Here is a 15,092-nt window from a genome sequence, read left to right as displayed (position 1 = left end):
ATGTGTATAAAATACATTCACCTCCCAAATTATCCCAAAACTCTGAGAGCCATACCATAAAACTAACACACATTAGCCATTGAACTACTGCTTTCTTGTTTACCAAGTAACATTTTTTCTTTATCTTCATTATTTCTATTGAAAATCACTTTTGTTGTTTTAGTCCTTGTTTTAGAAAAAGTAGTACGTGACAGAAATTTTAACATAAATCATCACTGAGGAAATAATAACCATCTCTCCAGACCAAGAATCCTTCTGCTTATCATCTGCCTTCTACTCATAAACCAGAACGCACTGTCTTGCCAATGCCAGCATTTGGTTCACATTGTACAATAAAATAACAAACTGGTCACTCAGTTACACTTTGATTTCTTGTGAATTTGGCTGGGAGGAGTCAGTCTCCCAGCTCCAAACCAACTCGAGGGCATTAACAAGAATTTCTGGGTCTTGGGGGAGTTTCTGAGCATGAGGGAACAGCTGAGGCAATGCCACCGGGGGCCGCCTCTCCGGGGTTGGGCAGCTAAAGGCTCCCCTAGAATTGCTGGCCAGGCTCTGTGCGATCACTTTCATCTTCACCATGCAACAGGTAAAGTAGTTGCTAGGCTTCGTATTTTCTACTGCTTACTTTCCTTTCTTACTTTAGTAAAAGAAGATTCAATGCCCAACTAATTATTTACCTCTTTCATGAAGGGCTACCCTGCCTAACTCTGCACTGTGGTGATTGTTCCTTTCTCTTGACTTCTCTCAGCATGTATGCATTGATCCTCAAACACTATTATTACTCTCTTGCTTACATTTTCACTCATTTTTTTTTTATCCAAGATAAGATGTGTAGAAGCTCCTTAAGAAGCTGTTTCTTTTGTATCCTTTAAAAAGCCTACCCTGAAACCTTGTAGGCCAAAGATCCATGTTTAGTGCATGGGAGAAGGGGGAAGAAGGAAGAGAGGGAGGGAGGGAGGAAAGAAGGGAGGGAGGAAAGAAGGGAGGGAGGAAGGGAGGGAGGGGGGAAGGGAGGGAGGGGGGAAGGGAGGGAAGGAAGAAAAAGAGAAGGAAAGACAGAAGGAAAGGGAAAGGAAGACGGAAAGAGATGGGGAGGAAGAGAAGGAGGAAGGAGGGAAAAGAAGAGGAGGGGAAAGGAGGGAAGAGGAGGGAAGTGGGGGAAGGGGGAGGCAGGAAAGGGAAGAAAGAAGGAAATAATTCAGTTTCAACATGTTACACTTTCCTTAGATATTTCCTTGTGAGATACGCTTTGGGGACTACAAAGTTGAGTAAAACAATTCCTGTGTTCTCAGAATTTGTAATCTACTCAAGAGACAGGATTATTCTAAAGTCATAAAGCCTTAAGTTAAAATAAAAATACAAAATGACATTGCAGCCAGAGACCAGAGCTAAGACCCTGGGAGAATAATGGAAAACATTATGAAACAGGTGGCTTCTGAGACTGGCATGTGAGCAAACAAAGGCAAAAAAATAATAATAATTGAGATCTTTTTTTTGTTCAATAATCCAAGCAGGGCAAGGAAGGCATTCCAAAAGTAGAGCAGTGCAAATGTGGAATGAATCAGTGAATTGATAAATGAATGAATCAATCAATAAACCCAAGCCAGCCAGTCAGAATCCTGCGATATATACATAGGATATGAGATCTGAGAGAAATGAGAGGCTGGGTATGTGAGGCTGAGCCCTGGAGGAGAAGCTCCAGATTTACGGTCATGAACATTGCAAATGGAGACTCCTAGGCTCACCCTGCCTGGGTGCATCCGGTCCCAGAGACACTGCTTTCATATGACAGAATTGCTTTGGCTTCTCTCGCTCCCCCACTACCACTGAACAGGGAGAATCAAAGTCAGAAAACTAAGATGATTAAAATAAGACAAATATTTTACTTTCATTATATTTATATGCCACTCCCTACTATATATCATGTAAAGTGAATTAAATCTGAATTTCAATGATCTTTTACCCCTTTATTCCCCCACAGAATAAAAAAATCTCAACTCCATAACCATTTCCCCAATTTTTCTTGACCTTTACAAACTGAACTCTCATTTTCTCTCTAAACATACAGGACCACAACTTGGACACAGAATTTTAATGTTGTTTAAATTGGACTTTTAAAATGTGCAGTGGGTAGAGGAATCACTCAACTGTCCAACTAGTTTTTTATAAACTAATCTTTTTCTTCAACTTTCTGCTTTGACATCATTACATAGTGGTAAAAGGGAGAAGAAAATGACTTCTCGTTTGTATTAATTTTAAGAGAATGATATTAAAATAGTAACGTAGGTCCACTTTTATTGACACAGAATAAGTCCATGATACAGTGTGGAGTGTGAAAGCGTATGTGATACAATTCCATTATAAAAATGTTTAAAATGTGTGTGGGGATGGTGCTCACATTAATGTCTGGAAAAGTGTTCATTTAAATAGTGAGTAGAAATCCTACTACCCAGCAAATTACTGGATGATGGTAACTTCCTTTTTTATATTCTACTGAAATGTTTAAAATCTTTAAAATGAGCCTGTCCATTGAAGAGGAGAAATTTCAACTATACCAGTTAAGGTTATTTCTTAAAAATATGGACATACTTTGAATATTCCATAATTTATGGAATTATTTGAATATTCTGTATTTGAATATTCATAATTTTCAGGAATATTCAAAAGGAAAAAATAGGAAAAATAGAAAAGAAAAACAGGATGACACACATGCATAAAAATGAAGTAAAGATAATAAATGTTAAAATTGATTATATTTGGCTCACAATTTTTTTATTTTCTCCACTTTTCTATCTATATTTTCCTAATTTTTCACAATGAATACATTTGATTTTATAAAAGCTCTTATGACTACATTTAAAACTCAGTAAATTTGTACATTTTAAAAAATACAGATCTTTTATTTAAAAAGGGCAATTTAAACTTTTCAAGTCAGAATTTCTCAGGAAGTTTTTCTGGTCACTTGAAGTATATTACTAAATATCTTAAAACAATTTTTTTAAGTTAATGTTAATACAAGTTTCTTCTTGTGGTTGTTCTTGTTGAAGTTCCTTTAAACTGATATTAAAATAACATTTAATTTCTAAAATGGTACTAATATTTAATTCATATTTGTATGTTATAATTAGAATCCTAGGAAGACTAATGCTGGTACTCATCCAATCAGAGGCTGCAAAAAACAGACTCAAAGAAGTGAGCGGCCAAACCATCTGAAGTCATCAGGTCTCTCTCTGAATCCTAATGAGGTCTACACAAAGGCTCCAAGGTTGCACTCAGCAAGAGGCAAGACCTGAAGACCTAAATGTTCTCATTTTATCTAATAAAAATGCCCTCCACTTTGATTAAAATCCATTTGGTCCTCTATGACAGAAAAAACAGTCTGCCTCTTCTATAGTAAAGACTTTGACATACTTGAAAATGGTAAAGTTCCCCTTTCCTTTCCTTCCTTTCCTTAGACACTTATTTTTAAATCACTTTTGCCATTAACCATTGAGTGACACAGAAGAAACCTAAAGTTCCTACTAGCTTCACTTCACTTTCTAAATACCTGAATAGCAGCTCCATTGTCCATCCTTATGTGAGGAACTTTTCCTTCTGTAATGTTGCCCCGACTCCACTGCTGTTGAGATGCCTTTCTCTCTACAATCGAGGTTTTTGAGGGCTTAGACCAAAAAGGAATGGAAAAAAAAAAAAGCAATATTAAGATATAACACGCTTGTTACAAAGAGCCCTAATTTAGATAATATGACACATCCTTAATACTTGCCATGCTATTTATTGCAGACAAAATAATTCACTGTCTTTTTTCAAATTCTAAGCCCTTTATGACTTACTGGCTCATTAGGCCAAAAGAGACCTAAAGAAGCCACTGGATCTGACCTCCTAAATCCAGCCAGGTGTACGCTACAAGCTGCAGAGCAGATAAATCAGAACTTACTCGACGAGTCTTTAACGTCTTGAGAAGGCAACTTCACGGCTTTCTCAAACATTCTTGTTTCAGAACATAACAATCATCTCAAATAGATTATACATAAAAAATTATTGGCCATTCACAAGTTATGCTTCAAATGAAAATAATGTAGTAACAACTCACCCAGTAACAACTAATTCAGAGATGCCTATGTAGCAATAATTATACTGTAATACAAATCAGAAAGAAAAACAGTGGAGGGTGAAAATTTGAGAAAGCTACAACTTTGAGGGCCGAGAACCTAACTTTTCTTCATCTTACAGCGCTGTCTCCAAAGCTGTGCCATGTCAAGTGAAACTTTCCACGCTGCCTCTTCTCGAGAACGGTGAACACACCCACGCCAGTTCAGCTGGGTAGTTGTGGATTGTTTGCACACTGATTTTGTAGACTTTATTTGATATTCTATCTAGATAACCAGGAATTGTCTTAAATAATAACCACCCTATATTTAACGACAACCATAACTCATTCTGCATTGAAAACAGTGCCCCAAAATTCAGTTTTAATTCAATTTGAACCACTTTTTTTTAATAAAGCTGGAACAACATTCCAAGTTATTCACAATCCTGGGAAATAATTAATTTGGGCACTGTTGGAAATATCATAAAAGAAAGTACTAATCAACTTTTTACTTCTTATGTAAGAAAGAAACACTCCTTTAATAGTTAAGAAGGCAAGGAATTAGCTGACAAAGGCCCATGAGATACATGAATGAAGCTAAGGATGGGATTTTGACTTGTGTTGGGAAGTAGAATCTTTGATATTTACCAAATCTTCTACAAAGGAATCATCTTTAATAGTTTGTTGCTCTTTTTTTTTCTCCAGTGAAACTGAAATGTCTGAAAAACTAATGCTTGATGTCTCTGACATTTCTACCACCAACACTGGAGAAAGCCCTGTGTTATAGGAACATACACAAAGTACGTCTTCCTGAGTAGATGAACAGTTGGAGCACGTTGTGGGGTTTTTCCCAAAGTCACTGTCAGCCATTTTCTTAACTCTGCAACAAAAGTAACTTGAAAGAAAGATGTTTCCACTGGTTGAGAAAAAGAACCAGACCAAAAGGGATAAGGTAACTTGATGGCAAAATCTGTAACTTCCAATTGGTGAGGTCCTTATATTAATGAGGCGCTCGGCTTCTCTTCACACATGAGAGCTGCAGAAAGAAAAGAAATCACCATTTAGAAAGTTCCTTCTCATCCTATCACACTCCAAGAAATGAGAGAAATACTAGCAACTAACACCAAAAGCATCCTGCCTATCTATACATAAAAAGTTAGTATTTACAACAAAATTAGGACATATTTCTAATTTCTTTCAAAACTGAATTCTTGAACTCTAGAAATTTTGTTTAACAATCAAAAGAATCACCCTCTCTGCTGAGAACCATGAAACTGCTGAAAAGCATAGTCTAAAGAAGTCAATTTGGTGGACTGATACCAATTTTTAAAATGAAATTGAATAGATAATACCAGAGTATTTTGCATAGATCCATGGTAAGTACTATGCAACTTTTATTTAAAATATATATATAATGTTTGTGTGTGTGTTTGTACACTTGATCACATTATAAAACATGTTTCTTAATGTGACTTTGGTTTAACAAAAAAAGGCTTAAAATACTAGTATGAAGCATATATTACTGTGATTTCAAAATTTAAACCTTGGTCTACTATTAGAGAAAAGTTATATGATACACTTCACAAAGAAGTAGATAATTTGACTTTATAAGACAACCTAATTCTAAAGTTCAAAGGCAATATTAGGAGTCCTCATTTTTATACTCAAATAGCAAAAACAGGAAATAATTGGGTGCTGTTTTTCCCTGAGTGTATAATAGGTGTGCCCAGCAATTTACCTAACTAGAGTTATTGGCAATTATACAGCAGCAAGTTAGAAAGATCTGAACTGAGACAGGAGGGAGGAATATGTTCTGCAGTACACATAAGAGAATACCTGGAGAAACTTCCAGAAGTAACTGGAAGTATATTATTATAGTCTTGTACTATTTCAGATACCATTTAAAAATATACAGGGTGGGCCAAAAGTAGGTTTACAGTTATTTGTATGGAAAACAACACAATAATAAATAAAAATAATACAAGAATAAACTGTTTCACGTACTTATGACTGTAACCCTACTTTTGCCCCACTTGTAAATTTGTTGAAAAACAAGGTCAAGCATTTGCAAGAGAGGGTGTGTGTGTGTGTGTTCATTTATTGGCATCAGTTGCATTCTTCCCCCTCTCTCCCTGTCTAGAGAGTACTTATATATGCCTTCTCTTTCTTTTTTTCTTTTTTTTTTTTTTTTTGGTCAACCAAAAATAGAATCTTTACTTTTTTTTTTCCTCAGTAAAGTAATATCAAGATGAGGAAAATAAAACTGCACTCATGGGTAAAAAATCATTATTTATTGTGCTACCCTGGAAAACTGTTTAGAAATTGTAAAGTTGTGTATTTATCAAAGCTATTGGTACCTCACAATGATTGCTTGTCATTTAAAGTTGAAATTTATTCCAAAGAGCATGAAATCAAAATTGTAATTCACATTTAGATTAACACTTTACATTTGACAAAGCTTTTTATTATTTTAATTTACTTATTTTTCAATTACAGTTGGCATACAATATTATATTAGTTTCAGGTGTGATTAGACATCTCTTATACCTTTAAGTGCTCACCCCAATACGTCCAGTACTCATATGTCCACACAGTACACAGTTATTACATTATTACTGACTATATTCTCTATGTTGTACTTTTTACATCTCTGTGACTATTTTTATAGCTACAGAGATGTGGTTCCCATTTGGCAACCATCAAAATGTTCTCTGTACCTATGAGTTTTTTCTATTTTGTTTTTTAGATTCCACATATAAGTGAAATCATATGGTATCTGTCTTTCTCTGACTTATTTCACTTAGCATAATACCCTCAAGGTCCACCCATTTTGTCGCAACTGGAAAGATTTCCTTCTTTTTATGGCTGAGTAATATTCCATTATAATGTGTGCCACACTGAAGAGACTGTCTTCACCCCACTGTGTATTCTTGCCCCCTTTGTCACAGATTGACCATACAGGCGCGGGTTTATTTCTGGGCTGTCTATTCTGTTCCACTGATTTGTATGTCCATTCTCAGGCCAGTATTATGCTGTTTTGATTATTATAAACTTGTAGTATAATTTGATATAAAGTAGCATGATACTTCCAACTTTGTTCTCTTTCTCAAAACTGTTTTGGCTGCTCAGGGTCTTTTGTGGTTCCACATAAATGTTTGGATTATTTTTTCTAGTTCTGTGAAAAAATGCCATTGGTATTTTGAAAGGAGTTTCATTGAATCTGTAGATTGCTTTGGGTAGTATTGACATTTTAAAAATGTTAATTCTTCCTATACATCAGCACAGTCTAGTCTTCCTTTTATTTACCTTCTTCAATTTCTTTCCTCAATGTCTTCTAGTTTTCTAAGTACAGGTCTTTTCATTCATTGGTTAAACTCATTCCTAAGTAGGAGTTTTTTGATGCAACTGTAAATGGGATCATTTTATTAATTTTTGTTTCTGGTAGTTGGTTATTGGTGTATAAAAATGCAAACATTTTCTGAATATTAATTTTCTATCGTACTGCTTAACTGAATTCACTTCTAAGTGCTAATAGATTTTTGGTGGAGTCTTTATGGTTTTATATATATAGTGTCATGTTATCTGCAAATAATGAGTTTTATATACTTCCTCCTTTCCAAGTCGGATGCCTTTATTTCTTCTTCTTGTCTGACTGCTGTGGCTAGGACTTTCAATGCTATGCTGAATACAAGTGAAGAAAGTGGACATCCTTGTCTTGTTCCTGATCTTAAGGAGATTTTAGCTTTTCACCATTGCGTATAATGTTAGTTGTGGGTTTGTCATATACGGTCTTTATGATGTTGAGGTATGTTCCCTCTATCTCTACTTTGCTGAGAGTTTATTGTAAATTGATGTTGGATTCTGTCAAATGCTTTTTCTGCATCTATTAAAATGATCATATAATTTTTAGCCTTCATTTTGTTTATGTGGTATATAATATTAGTTGATTTGGAGGTACTGACCCAAGCTTGCATCCCAGGAATAAATCCCATTTGATCATAACATATGACCCTTTTAATGTGTTGCTGGATTTGGTTTGCTAATTTTTTTAAAAGATTTTATTTATTTATTTTTAGAGAGGAGAAGGGAGGGAGAAAGAGAGGGATCGGAACATCAATGTGTGGTTGCATTTCATGCGCCCCCTGCTGGGGACGAGGCCTGCAATCCAGGCATGTGCCCTACACTGGGAATTGAACCGGCGACGCTTTGGTTCGCAGGCCAGTGCTCAATCCACCAAGCCATGCCAGCTAGGCCTAGTTTGCTAATATTTTGGTAAGGATTTTTGCATCAATGTTCATCAGGGATAATGACCTATAATTCTCTTTTTTCATAGTGTCTTTGTCTGATTTTGGAATCAGGGTAATGCTGGCCTAGTAAAATGAGTTTGGGAGCCTTCCTCTCCCATTTTTTGAAATAGTTTGAGAAGGGTAGGTATTAATTCTTCTTTGAATGTTTGGTAAAATTCAACTGTGAAGCCATCTGGTCCACAACATTTGTTTGTAAGGAGTTTTTTGATTACTGCTTCAATTTTGTTAGTAGTTGTTGGTCTGTTCAGATTTTGTTTCTTCCTGATTCAGTCTTAGAAGCTTATATGTTTCTAGGAATTTATCCATTTCTTCCAGGTTGTCCAATTTGTTGGTATATAATGATTCATGGTATTTTATTTCTGTGATGTTTGTCAGTTCTCTTTCATTTCTCTCTCTCTCTCTTTTTTAATTTGGGGCCTCTGTATTATTTTCTTGATGAGTCTGGCCAAAGATTTATCAGTTTTGTTTATCTTTTCAAAGAACCAGCTCTTGGTTTCATTGACCTTTCCATTCTTTTTTTTTTTTTTAAGACTTTATTTAATTTATGCTCTTTATTTTCTTCCTTCTACTCACTTTAGGCTTTGTTTGTTCCTCTTTTCCTAGATCCTTTAGATGTTAGGTTAGATTTATTTTTTTGAGATATTTCTCATTTCTTGAGGTAGTTCTGTATTACTATAAATTTCCCTCTTAGAGTTGCTTTGGCTATATACCATATATTTGGAGTCATTGTGTTTTCATTTGTCTCAAGTTATCTTTTTATTTCTTACGTTATCTCATTGTTAATCCATTTATTGTTTAGCAGCACATTTCTTAGCCTCCATGTGTTTGTGCGTTTTTCAGTTTTCTTCTTGTAGTTGGTTTCTACGTTCCTACCATTCTGATCAGAGCAGATATTTCTCTGGGACAGTCTCCACCTACATCACAGCCAGATTATGGGGTCTCCTCTTCCTGGAACTGAGGTTCCAAGTTGAGGAACCTAGGGTGAGCCGGAGTCCCCTCACTCCTCAGGAGGGGACTCTGGAGCCAAGATATCCCTCCTGCTTCTTAATCTCTACACTGTGGGTGTGGGACCTGCCCATTCTTCATCTCCACTCCTACCAGTCTCAACATGGCTGCTTCTTTATGTCCTTAGTTATAGTAATACTTCCAGTTAGTCTCCAAGTGCCTCTCAATGATGGCTGTCCTACAATTTAGTTGTATATTGATGTGGTCATGGGAGCAGGCAAGCACAGAGTCCATCTTGTCCTGAAGTCTTGACCTATACACCTTTTCCAATGTTCAACATTATGAGTTTTTTTTTTTAATCCTCACCTGAGGACAGTTTTTTCAATGCTTTTAGAGAGAGAGGAAGGGAGAGAGAGAAACATCAATGCAAGAGAAGCATCAATTGGTTTCCTCCCATACGTGCCCAGAATGGGGATCAGCACCTGGATCTGAGATTGCATGCGTCCAGACTGAACCACAGCTGGACCAGGGATCTAACCTGCAACCTACGTATGTGCTCTGACCAGGAATCAAATTGGTAACCTTTCAGTTACAGGACAACACTCTAACCAACTGAGCCACACCAGCCAGGGCTCATTATGAGCTTTAATCACAGCAGGAGAACAGAAGGCTGGCTTTATACGGGCTATTCCTTGTCCTCTGAAGTAGAATAAAGTGGACTAGAATAAGAGTTAGATGTCTTTATTTTATTAAAGAAAGTCTTTCTAGTTTTAGTTATCTAAGACTGGTTTTCAAATCAGAAATGAGTGCTGACTTTTACCAAATCCTTATCTATTGTGATTATCATATTTTTTTACCGAACCATTTTATATACTTTAGTATGTCAAAAGCTTTTTTAATATTAAAGCATTCTTGCATTTATAGTATGAACCCTACATGCTCATGATGGAGGATTCTTTTACGGTGCTAAAAAACTGACATGTTTTTGAGTTTTCATAGTTATATTCATAAATTAAAGTTACATAAAAAGTCTATAATTTTTTTAGCCTCTTTGTCAGATTTTGATACAAGATGCTGGCTAGTTTCATAAAATAATTTGGATATCTTTCCTTTTCACAATGCTTGGTAACGATCTGTACATCATGGGAATCTGAAGGAAAATCTCCCAGGTCCATAGGATTTTATGATATTGCTAGTATTTTATCCAATATTTATCACCCCATCCTTCTTTATTAATAGAATCCTGATTTTGTCTGGGGCAGCAATGTGCTCATTTAAATCTATTTGTTGGCCTCCCTTGCAGCTCAGAGATGGCAACATGACTTACAGCTATGAACCTTACAGAATGCAAGCAATGCTGTATTAAGAAAATGCATATTCTTAAATCTTATTAAAAACAGAAAAAGATTAAAAATATACATGAGCTGTCAACTCAAAAAAGAGAACAATATCATTACAGAATAAAATTTAAGTTGAACAGAAATGACAAAGAAATGTAGGTTTTGTTGACATTTTGCCTACAAGGTCCCCCCAAAACTGACCTCTCCTACCTCTCAGATTTCATACCTTACAATTCGTTCCCTTGCTCCAGACACACTCCCTTCCTTGCTGTTTCTCGAATCTTCCAAGCGTACACTCTTCTCACGGCTCTGGCCCTATGCTTCTCCCTAGGATGCTCTTTCTTCAGGTATCTGTATGGCTAGCCCCCTTCACTTCACGGTGGTTTCTGCTCATTTGAGAAACCTTTTCTAACCACATCGTCTGAAACAACAGGCCCACTCACTCTGTCCCCTTACCTTGCTTTATTTTTATACATAGTACTTACCATGTCACTCACGAGTTCTCTCCCAGAGTTCTTTCCTACTTTTAGGGAACAGATGATTCCCATATAAACTGTTTCAAAGCAATGAAAAGCCATACAGTTCATTGCATTCAATTGGAATAACCAAAATCTTACTATAGCAGTAATCTCAGAAGGGGAAAAAGAATTCTTAAAAGGCCAATCTCATTTGTGAACAGATGCAAAAATTCTAAGTGCTGTACTTGTATTTACCCCAGGTAATGTGTATAGCATGTGCTCAGATTATTAGATAGAAATTATGGACAAGTCAACCCAATAAGTATGACCTTTTATAAAAGTGGTGTAAAAAAATTCTCCTGCTGTGATTAAAACCCATAAGGGTGAGCATTGGAAAAGGTAGATAAAAAGTACCCTCCAGACAGGGAGAGGGGAAAAAAAGAATACAACTGATGCCACTAAGCACACACATAAACACACACAAGCCATTCTTACAAATGCTTGGCTTTGTTTTTCAAGTGTATGTATATAAGACAAAACAAAAAACTCAGAATATATTTGTATACACTTTGAAAGATGATTTAACTTCAGGCCATGGAAGAAAATGCTTTGCATTTCAGGTTAAGTATAAGCCTGTAACCATCAGTGACTCAGGGCAGTGGAGCAGATCTGCAAATAACAACCCTTCTGTTTAGGAAAAATAGTGCTTTCTCTCTGCAGATGTAGAAAAGTCCCATGTCAGATGTGTAAGGCATCATTTTATGCATGTATTAAGAACACTGACTTTATAGTACTTTTTATAAGAAACTGAAGGAAGTGTTCATAAAGGTTTATTTAAAGTGTAGCTGAGTTCATTATAAACAATACTCCTAAAAGCATACTTACCATATCCTTCAAACACACACACACACAACCACACATACAAACTTTCAAAAGGATCTTTAAATATTAAATTTCCCTTACTAAGATGGATGTTTTGTGAATTGAAAAACAATTATTTTTTCCTTAGCCCTGTTCAGAAAGCATTTCCTTTAATTTTTTCATCAATTTTTCAATAAATCATGTTATCATAATGTCACTGACACTGACATAGACTTCTGAGTGCTCTCCTGCTCCAGTTGCTGATTTATCCGTGGCCCTAGAAGTATTTAGTAGCTCTATTCAGAAAGCATAGGAATTTCTATTACTCATTGCGAAGTTTCATTTCTGCTCTCCAACCTCCCAACCACTACATTTGCCAAAGTAATGTTCTACATTCTTACCACAGCAATTCTAAAACAACAGGTTGAATAAGCTGCATGTGAAATTTCTTGACAAGATTTAGATTTCAAATATAATTTCTTTTTGGCTGGCTGAATTCTAATTATTTTAGCTTAAAAACCAAAATAGAACAAATGTTTACTCACATTTCTTTCTTTCTCATTTATGAATTGATATGAAATATTTGTTACTAAAATAAATCTACTATCTAGCAGGCCATATAATGTCATTCATATTTTAGAGGCATAAAATTAATCAAGTATTGCAAACCTAACATATCTTTATGTAAACACAAAGATGAATAACTCTTCTATAGAATCATGGAATTATGTTTAAACAGGACTTTAGATATAAAAACTATATTAGAAAACCAAAGAAGCTTCTAATATAATAGTGTTTCTTTGTGTCTCCAAAGGCTGGACAGCATAGGTATTAGACAATATGTAGACAAATAAAGTAAATTCAAATCATGTCACTATTTAGCTAACATGTGAGCTTCCCTTTGGCTAAAGGTTTTCATTTTACTTTCAGAACTAAGATAAGTCAATGGAACAACTCTGAGCTTTTATTTAAGCATAAAAAGGTCTCTTATATATTGGCCCTAAAAGATACACTTACAGCAATTTCCTCAAGAAAATGAACACAGAAATGGTTTTATGAGATATAACTAGCTACAATTTTCTTCCCCAAAAGCAATTTTTCAGTTTTCTTTGCCAAAACTGTATCTACAGGAACCTAAACAGTCAGTCAATTTGGTCAAGAATGTGTTCTATTCAAGTGAAGGAAAAAAACTTATGGATTGTCTGACATTATGCAGACCAAGCTGAATGACTGTCTTCACTTTTCAACCACTCGTTTCCATAACATGCTTACAGAGCCTAAATCAGAGCCAAATGAGCTTTTAGATCATAGTGTTGTATTTTAAAAATGACCAGCACTTGTTTCCTATTTCTACAAAGGGCACGATTAGGAAAATGGGTCTGTGTTGTCTTATAAAAGAATTTTACACTATATTTAAAATTTATATTGTTTCATAGATTTTTGAAAAAATGTTTAACAATTGATGTGTCCTATTAGTGTCTTTTTCCATTTTAATTGGTATAATATTCTTCACTGATTAAGCTGTTATCTGGAGGGACAGTCTTGAATATGGTCCCCATACCAACAGTTTATGGTAAGAACAGAGATTTTACTGAGAAAGGCTGGCTTAAAAAGACTGGAAAAAGGCAGGAGACCCTCTCTCTGTTTCTTCCCTGTTGTTATCCTATGTCTTTTCTCCCTGTACAAAATATGCAATCTGAAGCTGGGGACCTTTATGCCAGCACAGACTCATCTCTGTACATAACAGACACACAATAAAAATGTCTGAATGTTAGTTCTGTGGGGCAGAGCCAGAATCATGAATCACTTAGGCAGGGTATAGGCAGGGTCATCAAAGAAAGGAGGGGGTAATGCAGGGAAGGGATATCTCCAAGGGAATTTAAGGACTCTCTTCATAGATCTGAAGAGGATTAGGCCTAAGGAATTAGTCTTTGTGTGATTCAAAGATAGGGTCATGACAATTTCAATCTAACACAAAGGACCTCTTAACAGGACTGTGAAAGATAAAAGACTGAGTCACCAGAAGTATACATATAGAGGTTGGAAGGTAAGTTGTCAGAAAACCCTAGAAGGTATTTCAACATAGACTAGGATGTCTGGAGGTTCCTTCTAGCCTTAAAAATCTGCGAAGATGAATCACCCCTTCTAACAATCAACTGAGGCACAGCAGACATTTAAAGAAACTGAAGTGGTAACTGACCTCCCCTCCACTGCAAGGCTTCAGTACTATAATGAGACTCATGCTTTCCTACCACAAACCAGGCCAAAACCAGTCACAGCCCCCAAACTCAGCTCACCCACCTGGATTTCACCTATTACAGAGGAGCACTGTTAGCAGAATTTACCACGGGGGCAGGGTGATGGTGAGGAGGAAGAAGGGATGAGATGGAAGACTGGATGTGCTAAGGAGTAATGAGCCTAGCTAGAAAAGAAAAAGCTAAATAAAGTGTAGAAGAAAAAAGAAGTAAGATTTCCTGTCTACTCATGAAAATAGAGCGTAATAGGGGAAGAGTGAGCTGCCTTACTACATGTAGCTAAGGCTGCCAAAAAGTTCACTGCCAATAGACTTCAGAAGGGAAGTAGAACCACTCTGAAGATTGTTCATGAACACTCAGCTATGCTCCATCCAGGTTGCTTAAAGAAAGTAGTGTTCTTGTATTTAGGAACCTTTTTTTCCAGCTTTATCGAGGTACAACTGACAAGTAAAATCACAGATAATTAAAGTGGACAATTTGATATACCTATACATTGTGAAAGGATTCCCCCTCTAGTTAATTAACACGTCTATCACTTCACCTATTGGGTACAAACTCCAGTCATGAGATGAATAAGTTCTGACCATCTGATGTGTAGCATGATGACTATTGTTGATAATACCGTGTTACAAAATTGAAATTTTCTAAGAGAATAGAACTTAAATGTTCTCTCACACACAAAGAGTAAATATGTACTCAGGAATATTAATCCATTTAGCAACAGATCAATTAGATTAAGAGTTTGAAGGTAAATCTGAGAGGTTTGCAAACTTCATTTATCAAATTAATAATATTGCATAAATAAAAGGTATTAATATAAGTATGGTCAGAATGCC

The 15,092-nt window shown here is 35.8% G+C and overlaps 1 protein-coding gene across 2 annotated transcripts in view; it reads right to left on the bottom strand.

Annotated features, from left to right (window-relative positions):
• The window catches only part of STK33 (serine/threonine kinase 33), a 61,215-nt gene extending 56,255 nt beyond the window's left edge, over nt 1-4,960 (bottom strand). For both annotated transcript variants that reach the window (XM_054582364.1, XM_054582373.1), the window contains exons 1-2: nt 4,739-4,960; nt 3,548-3,661 (exon numbers count right to left, since the gene is read on the bottom strand). In XM_054582364.1, the coding sequence (XP_054438339.1) occupies nt 3,548-3,661; nt 4,739-4,960 (336 nt within the window). The remainder of the gene's footprint in view (nt 1-3,547; nt 3,662-4,738) is intronic.
• Nucleotides 4,961-15,092: the final 10,132 nt, after the last annotated feature.

Source organism: Pteronotus mesoamericanus, unplaced genomic scaffold, assembly GCF_021234165.1.
Source record: "Pteronotus mesoamericanus isolate MK-2021 breed Mesoamerican mustached bat unplaced genomic scaffold, CSHL_Meso_final contig_1189, whole genome shotgun sequence".
NCBI lineage: Eukaryota > Metazoa > Chordata > Mammalia > Chiroptera > Mormoopidae > Pteronotus > Pteronotus mesoamericanus.
This window is presented reverse-complemented; position numbering and strand designations above follow the sequence as displayed.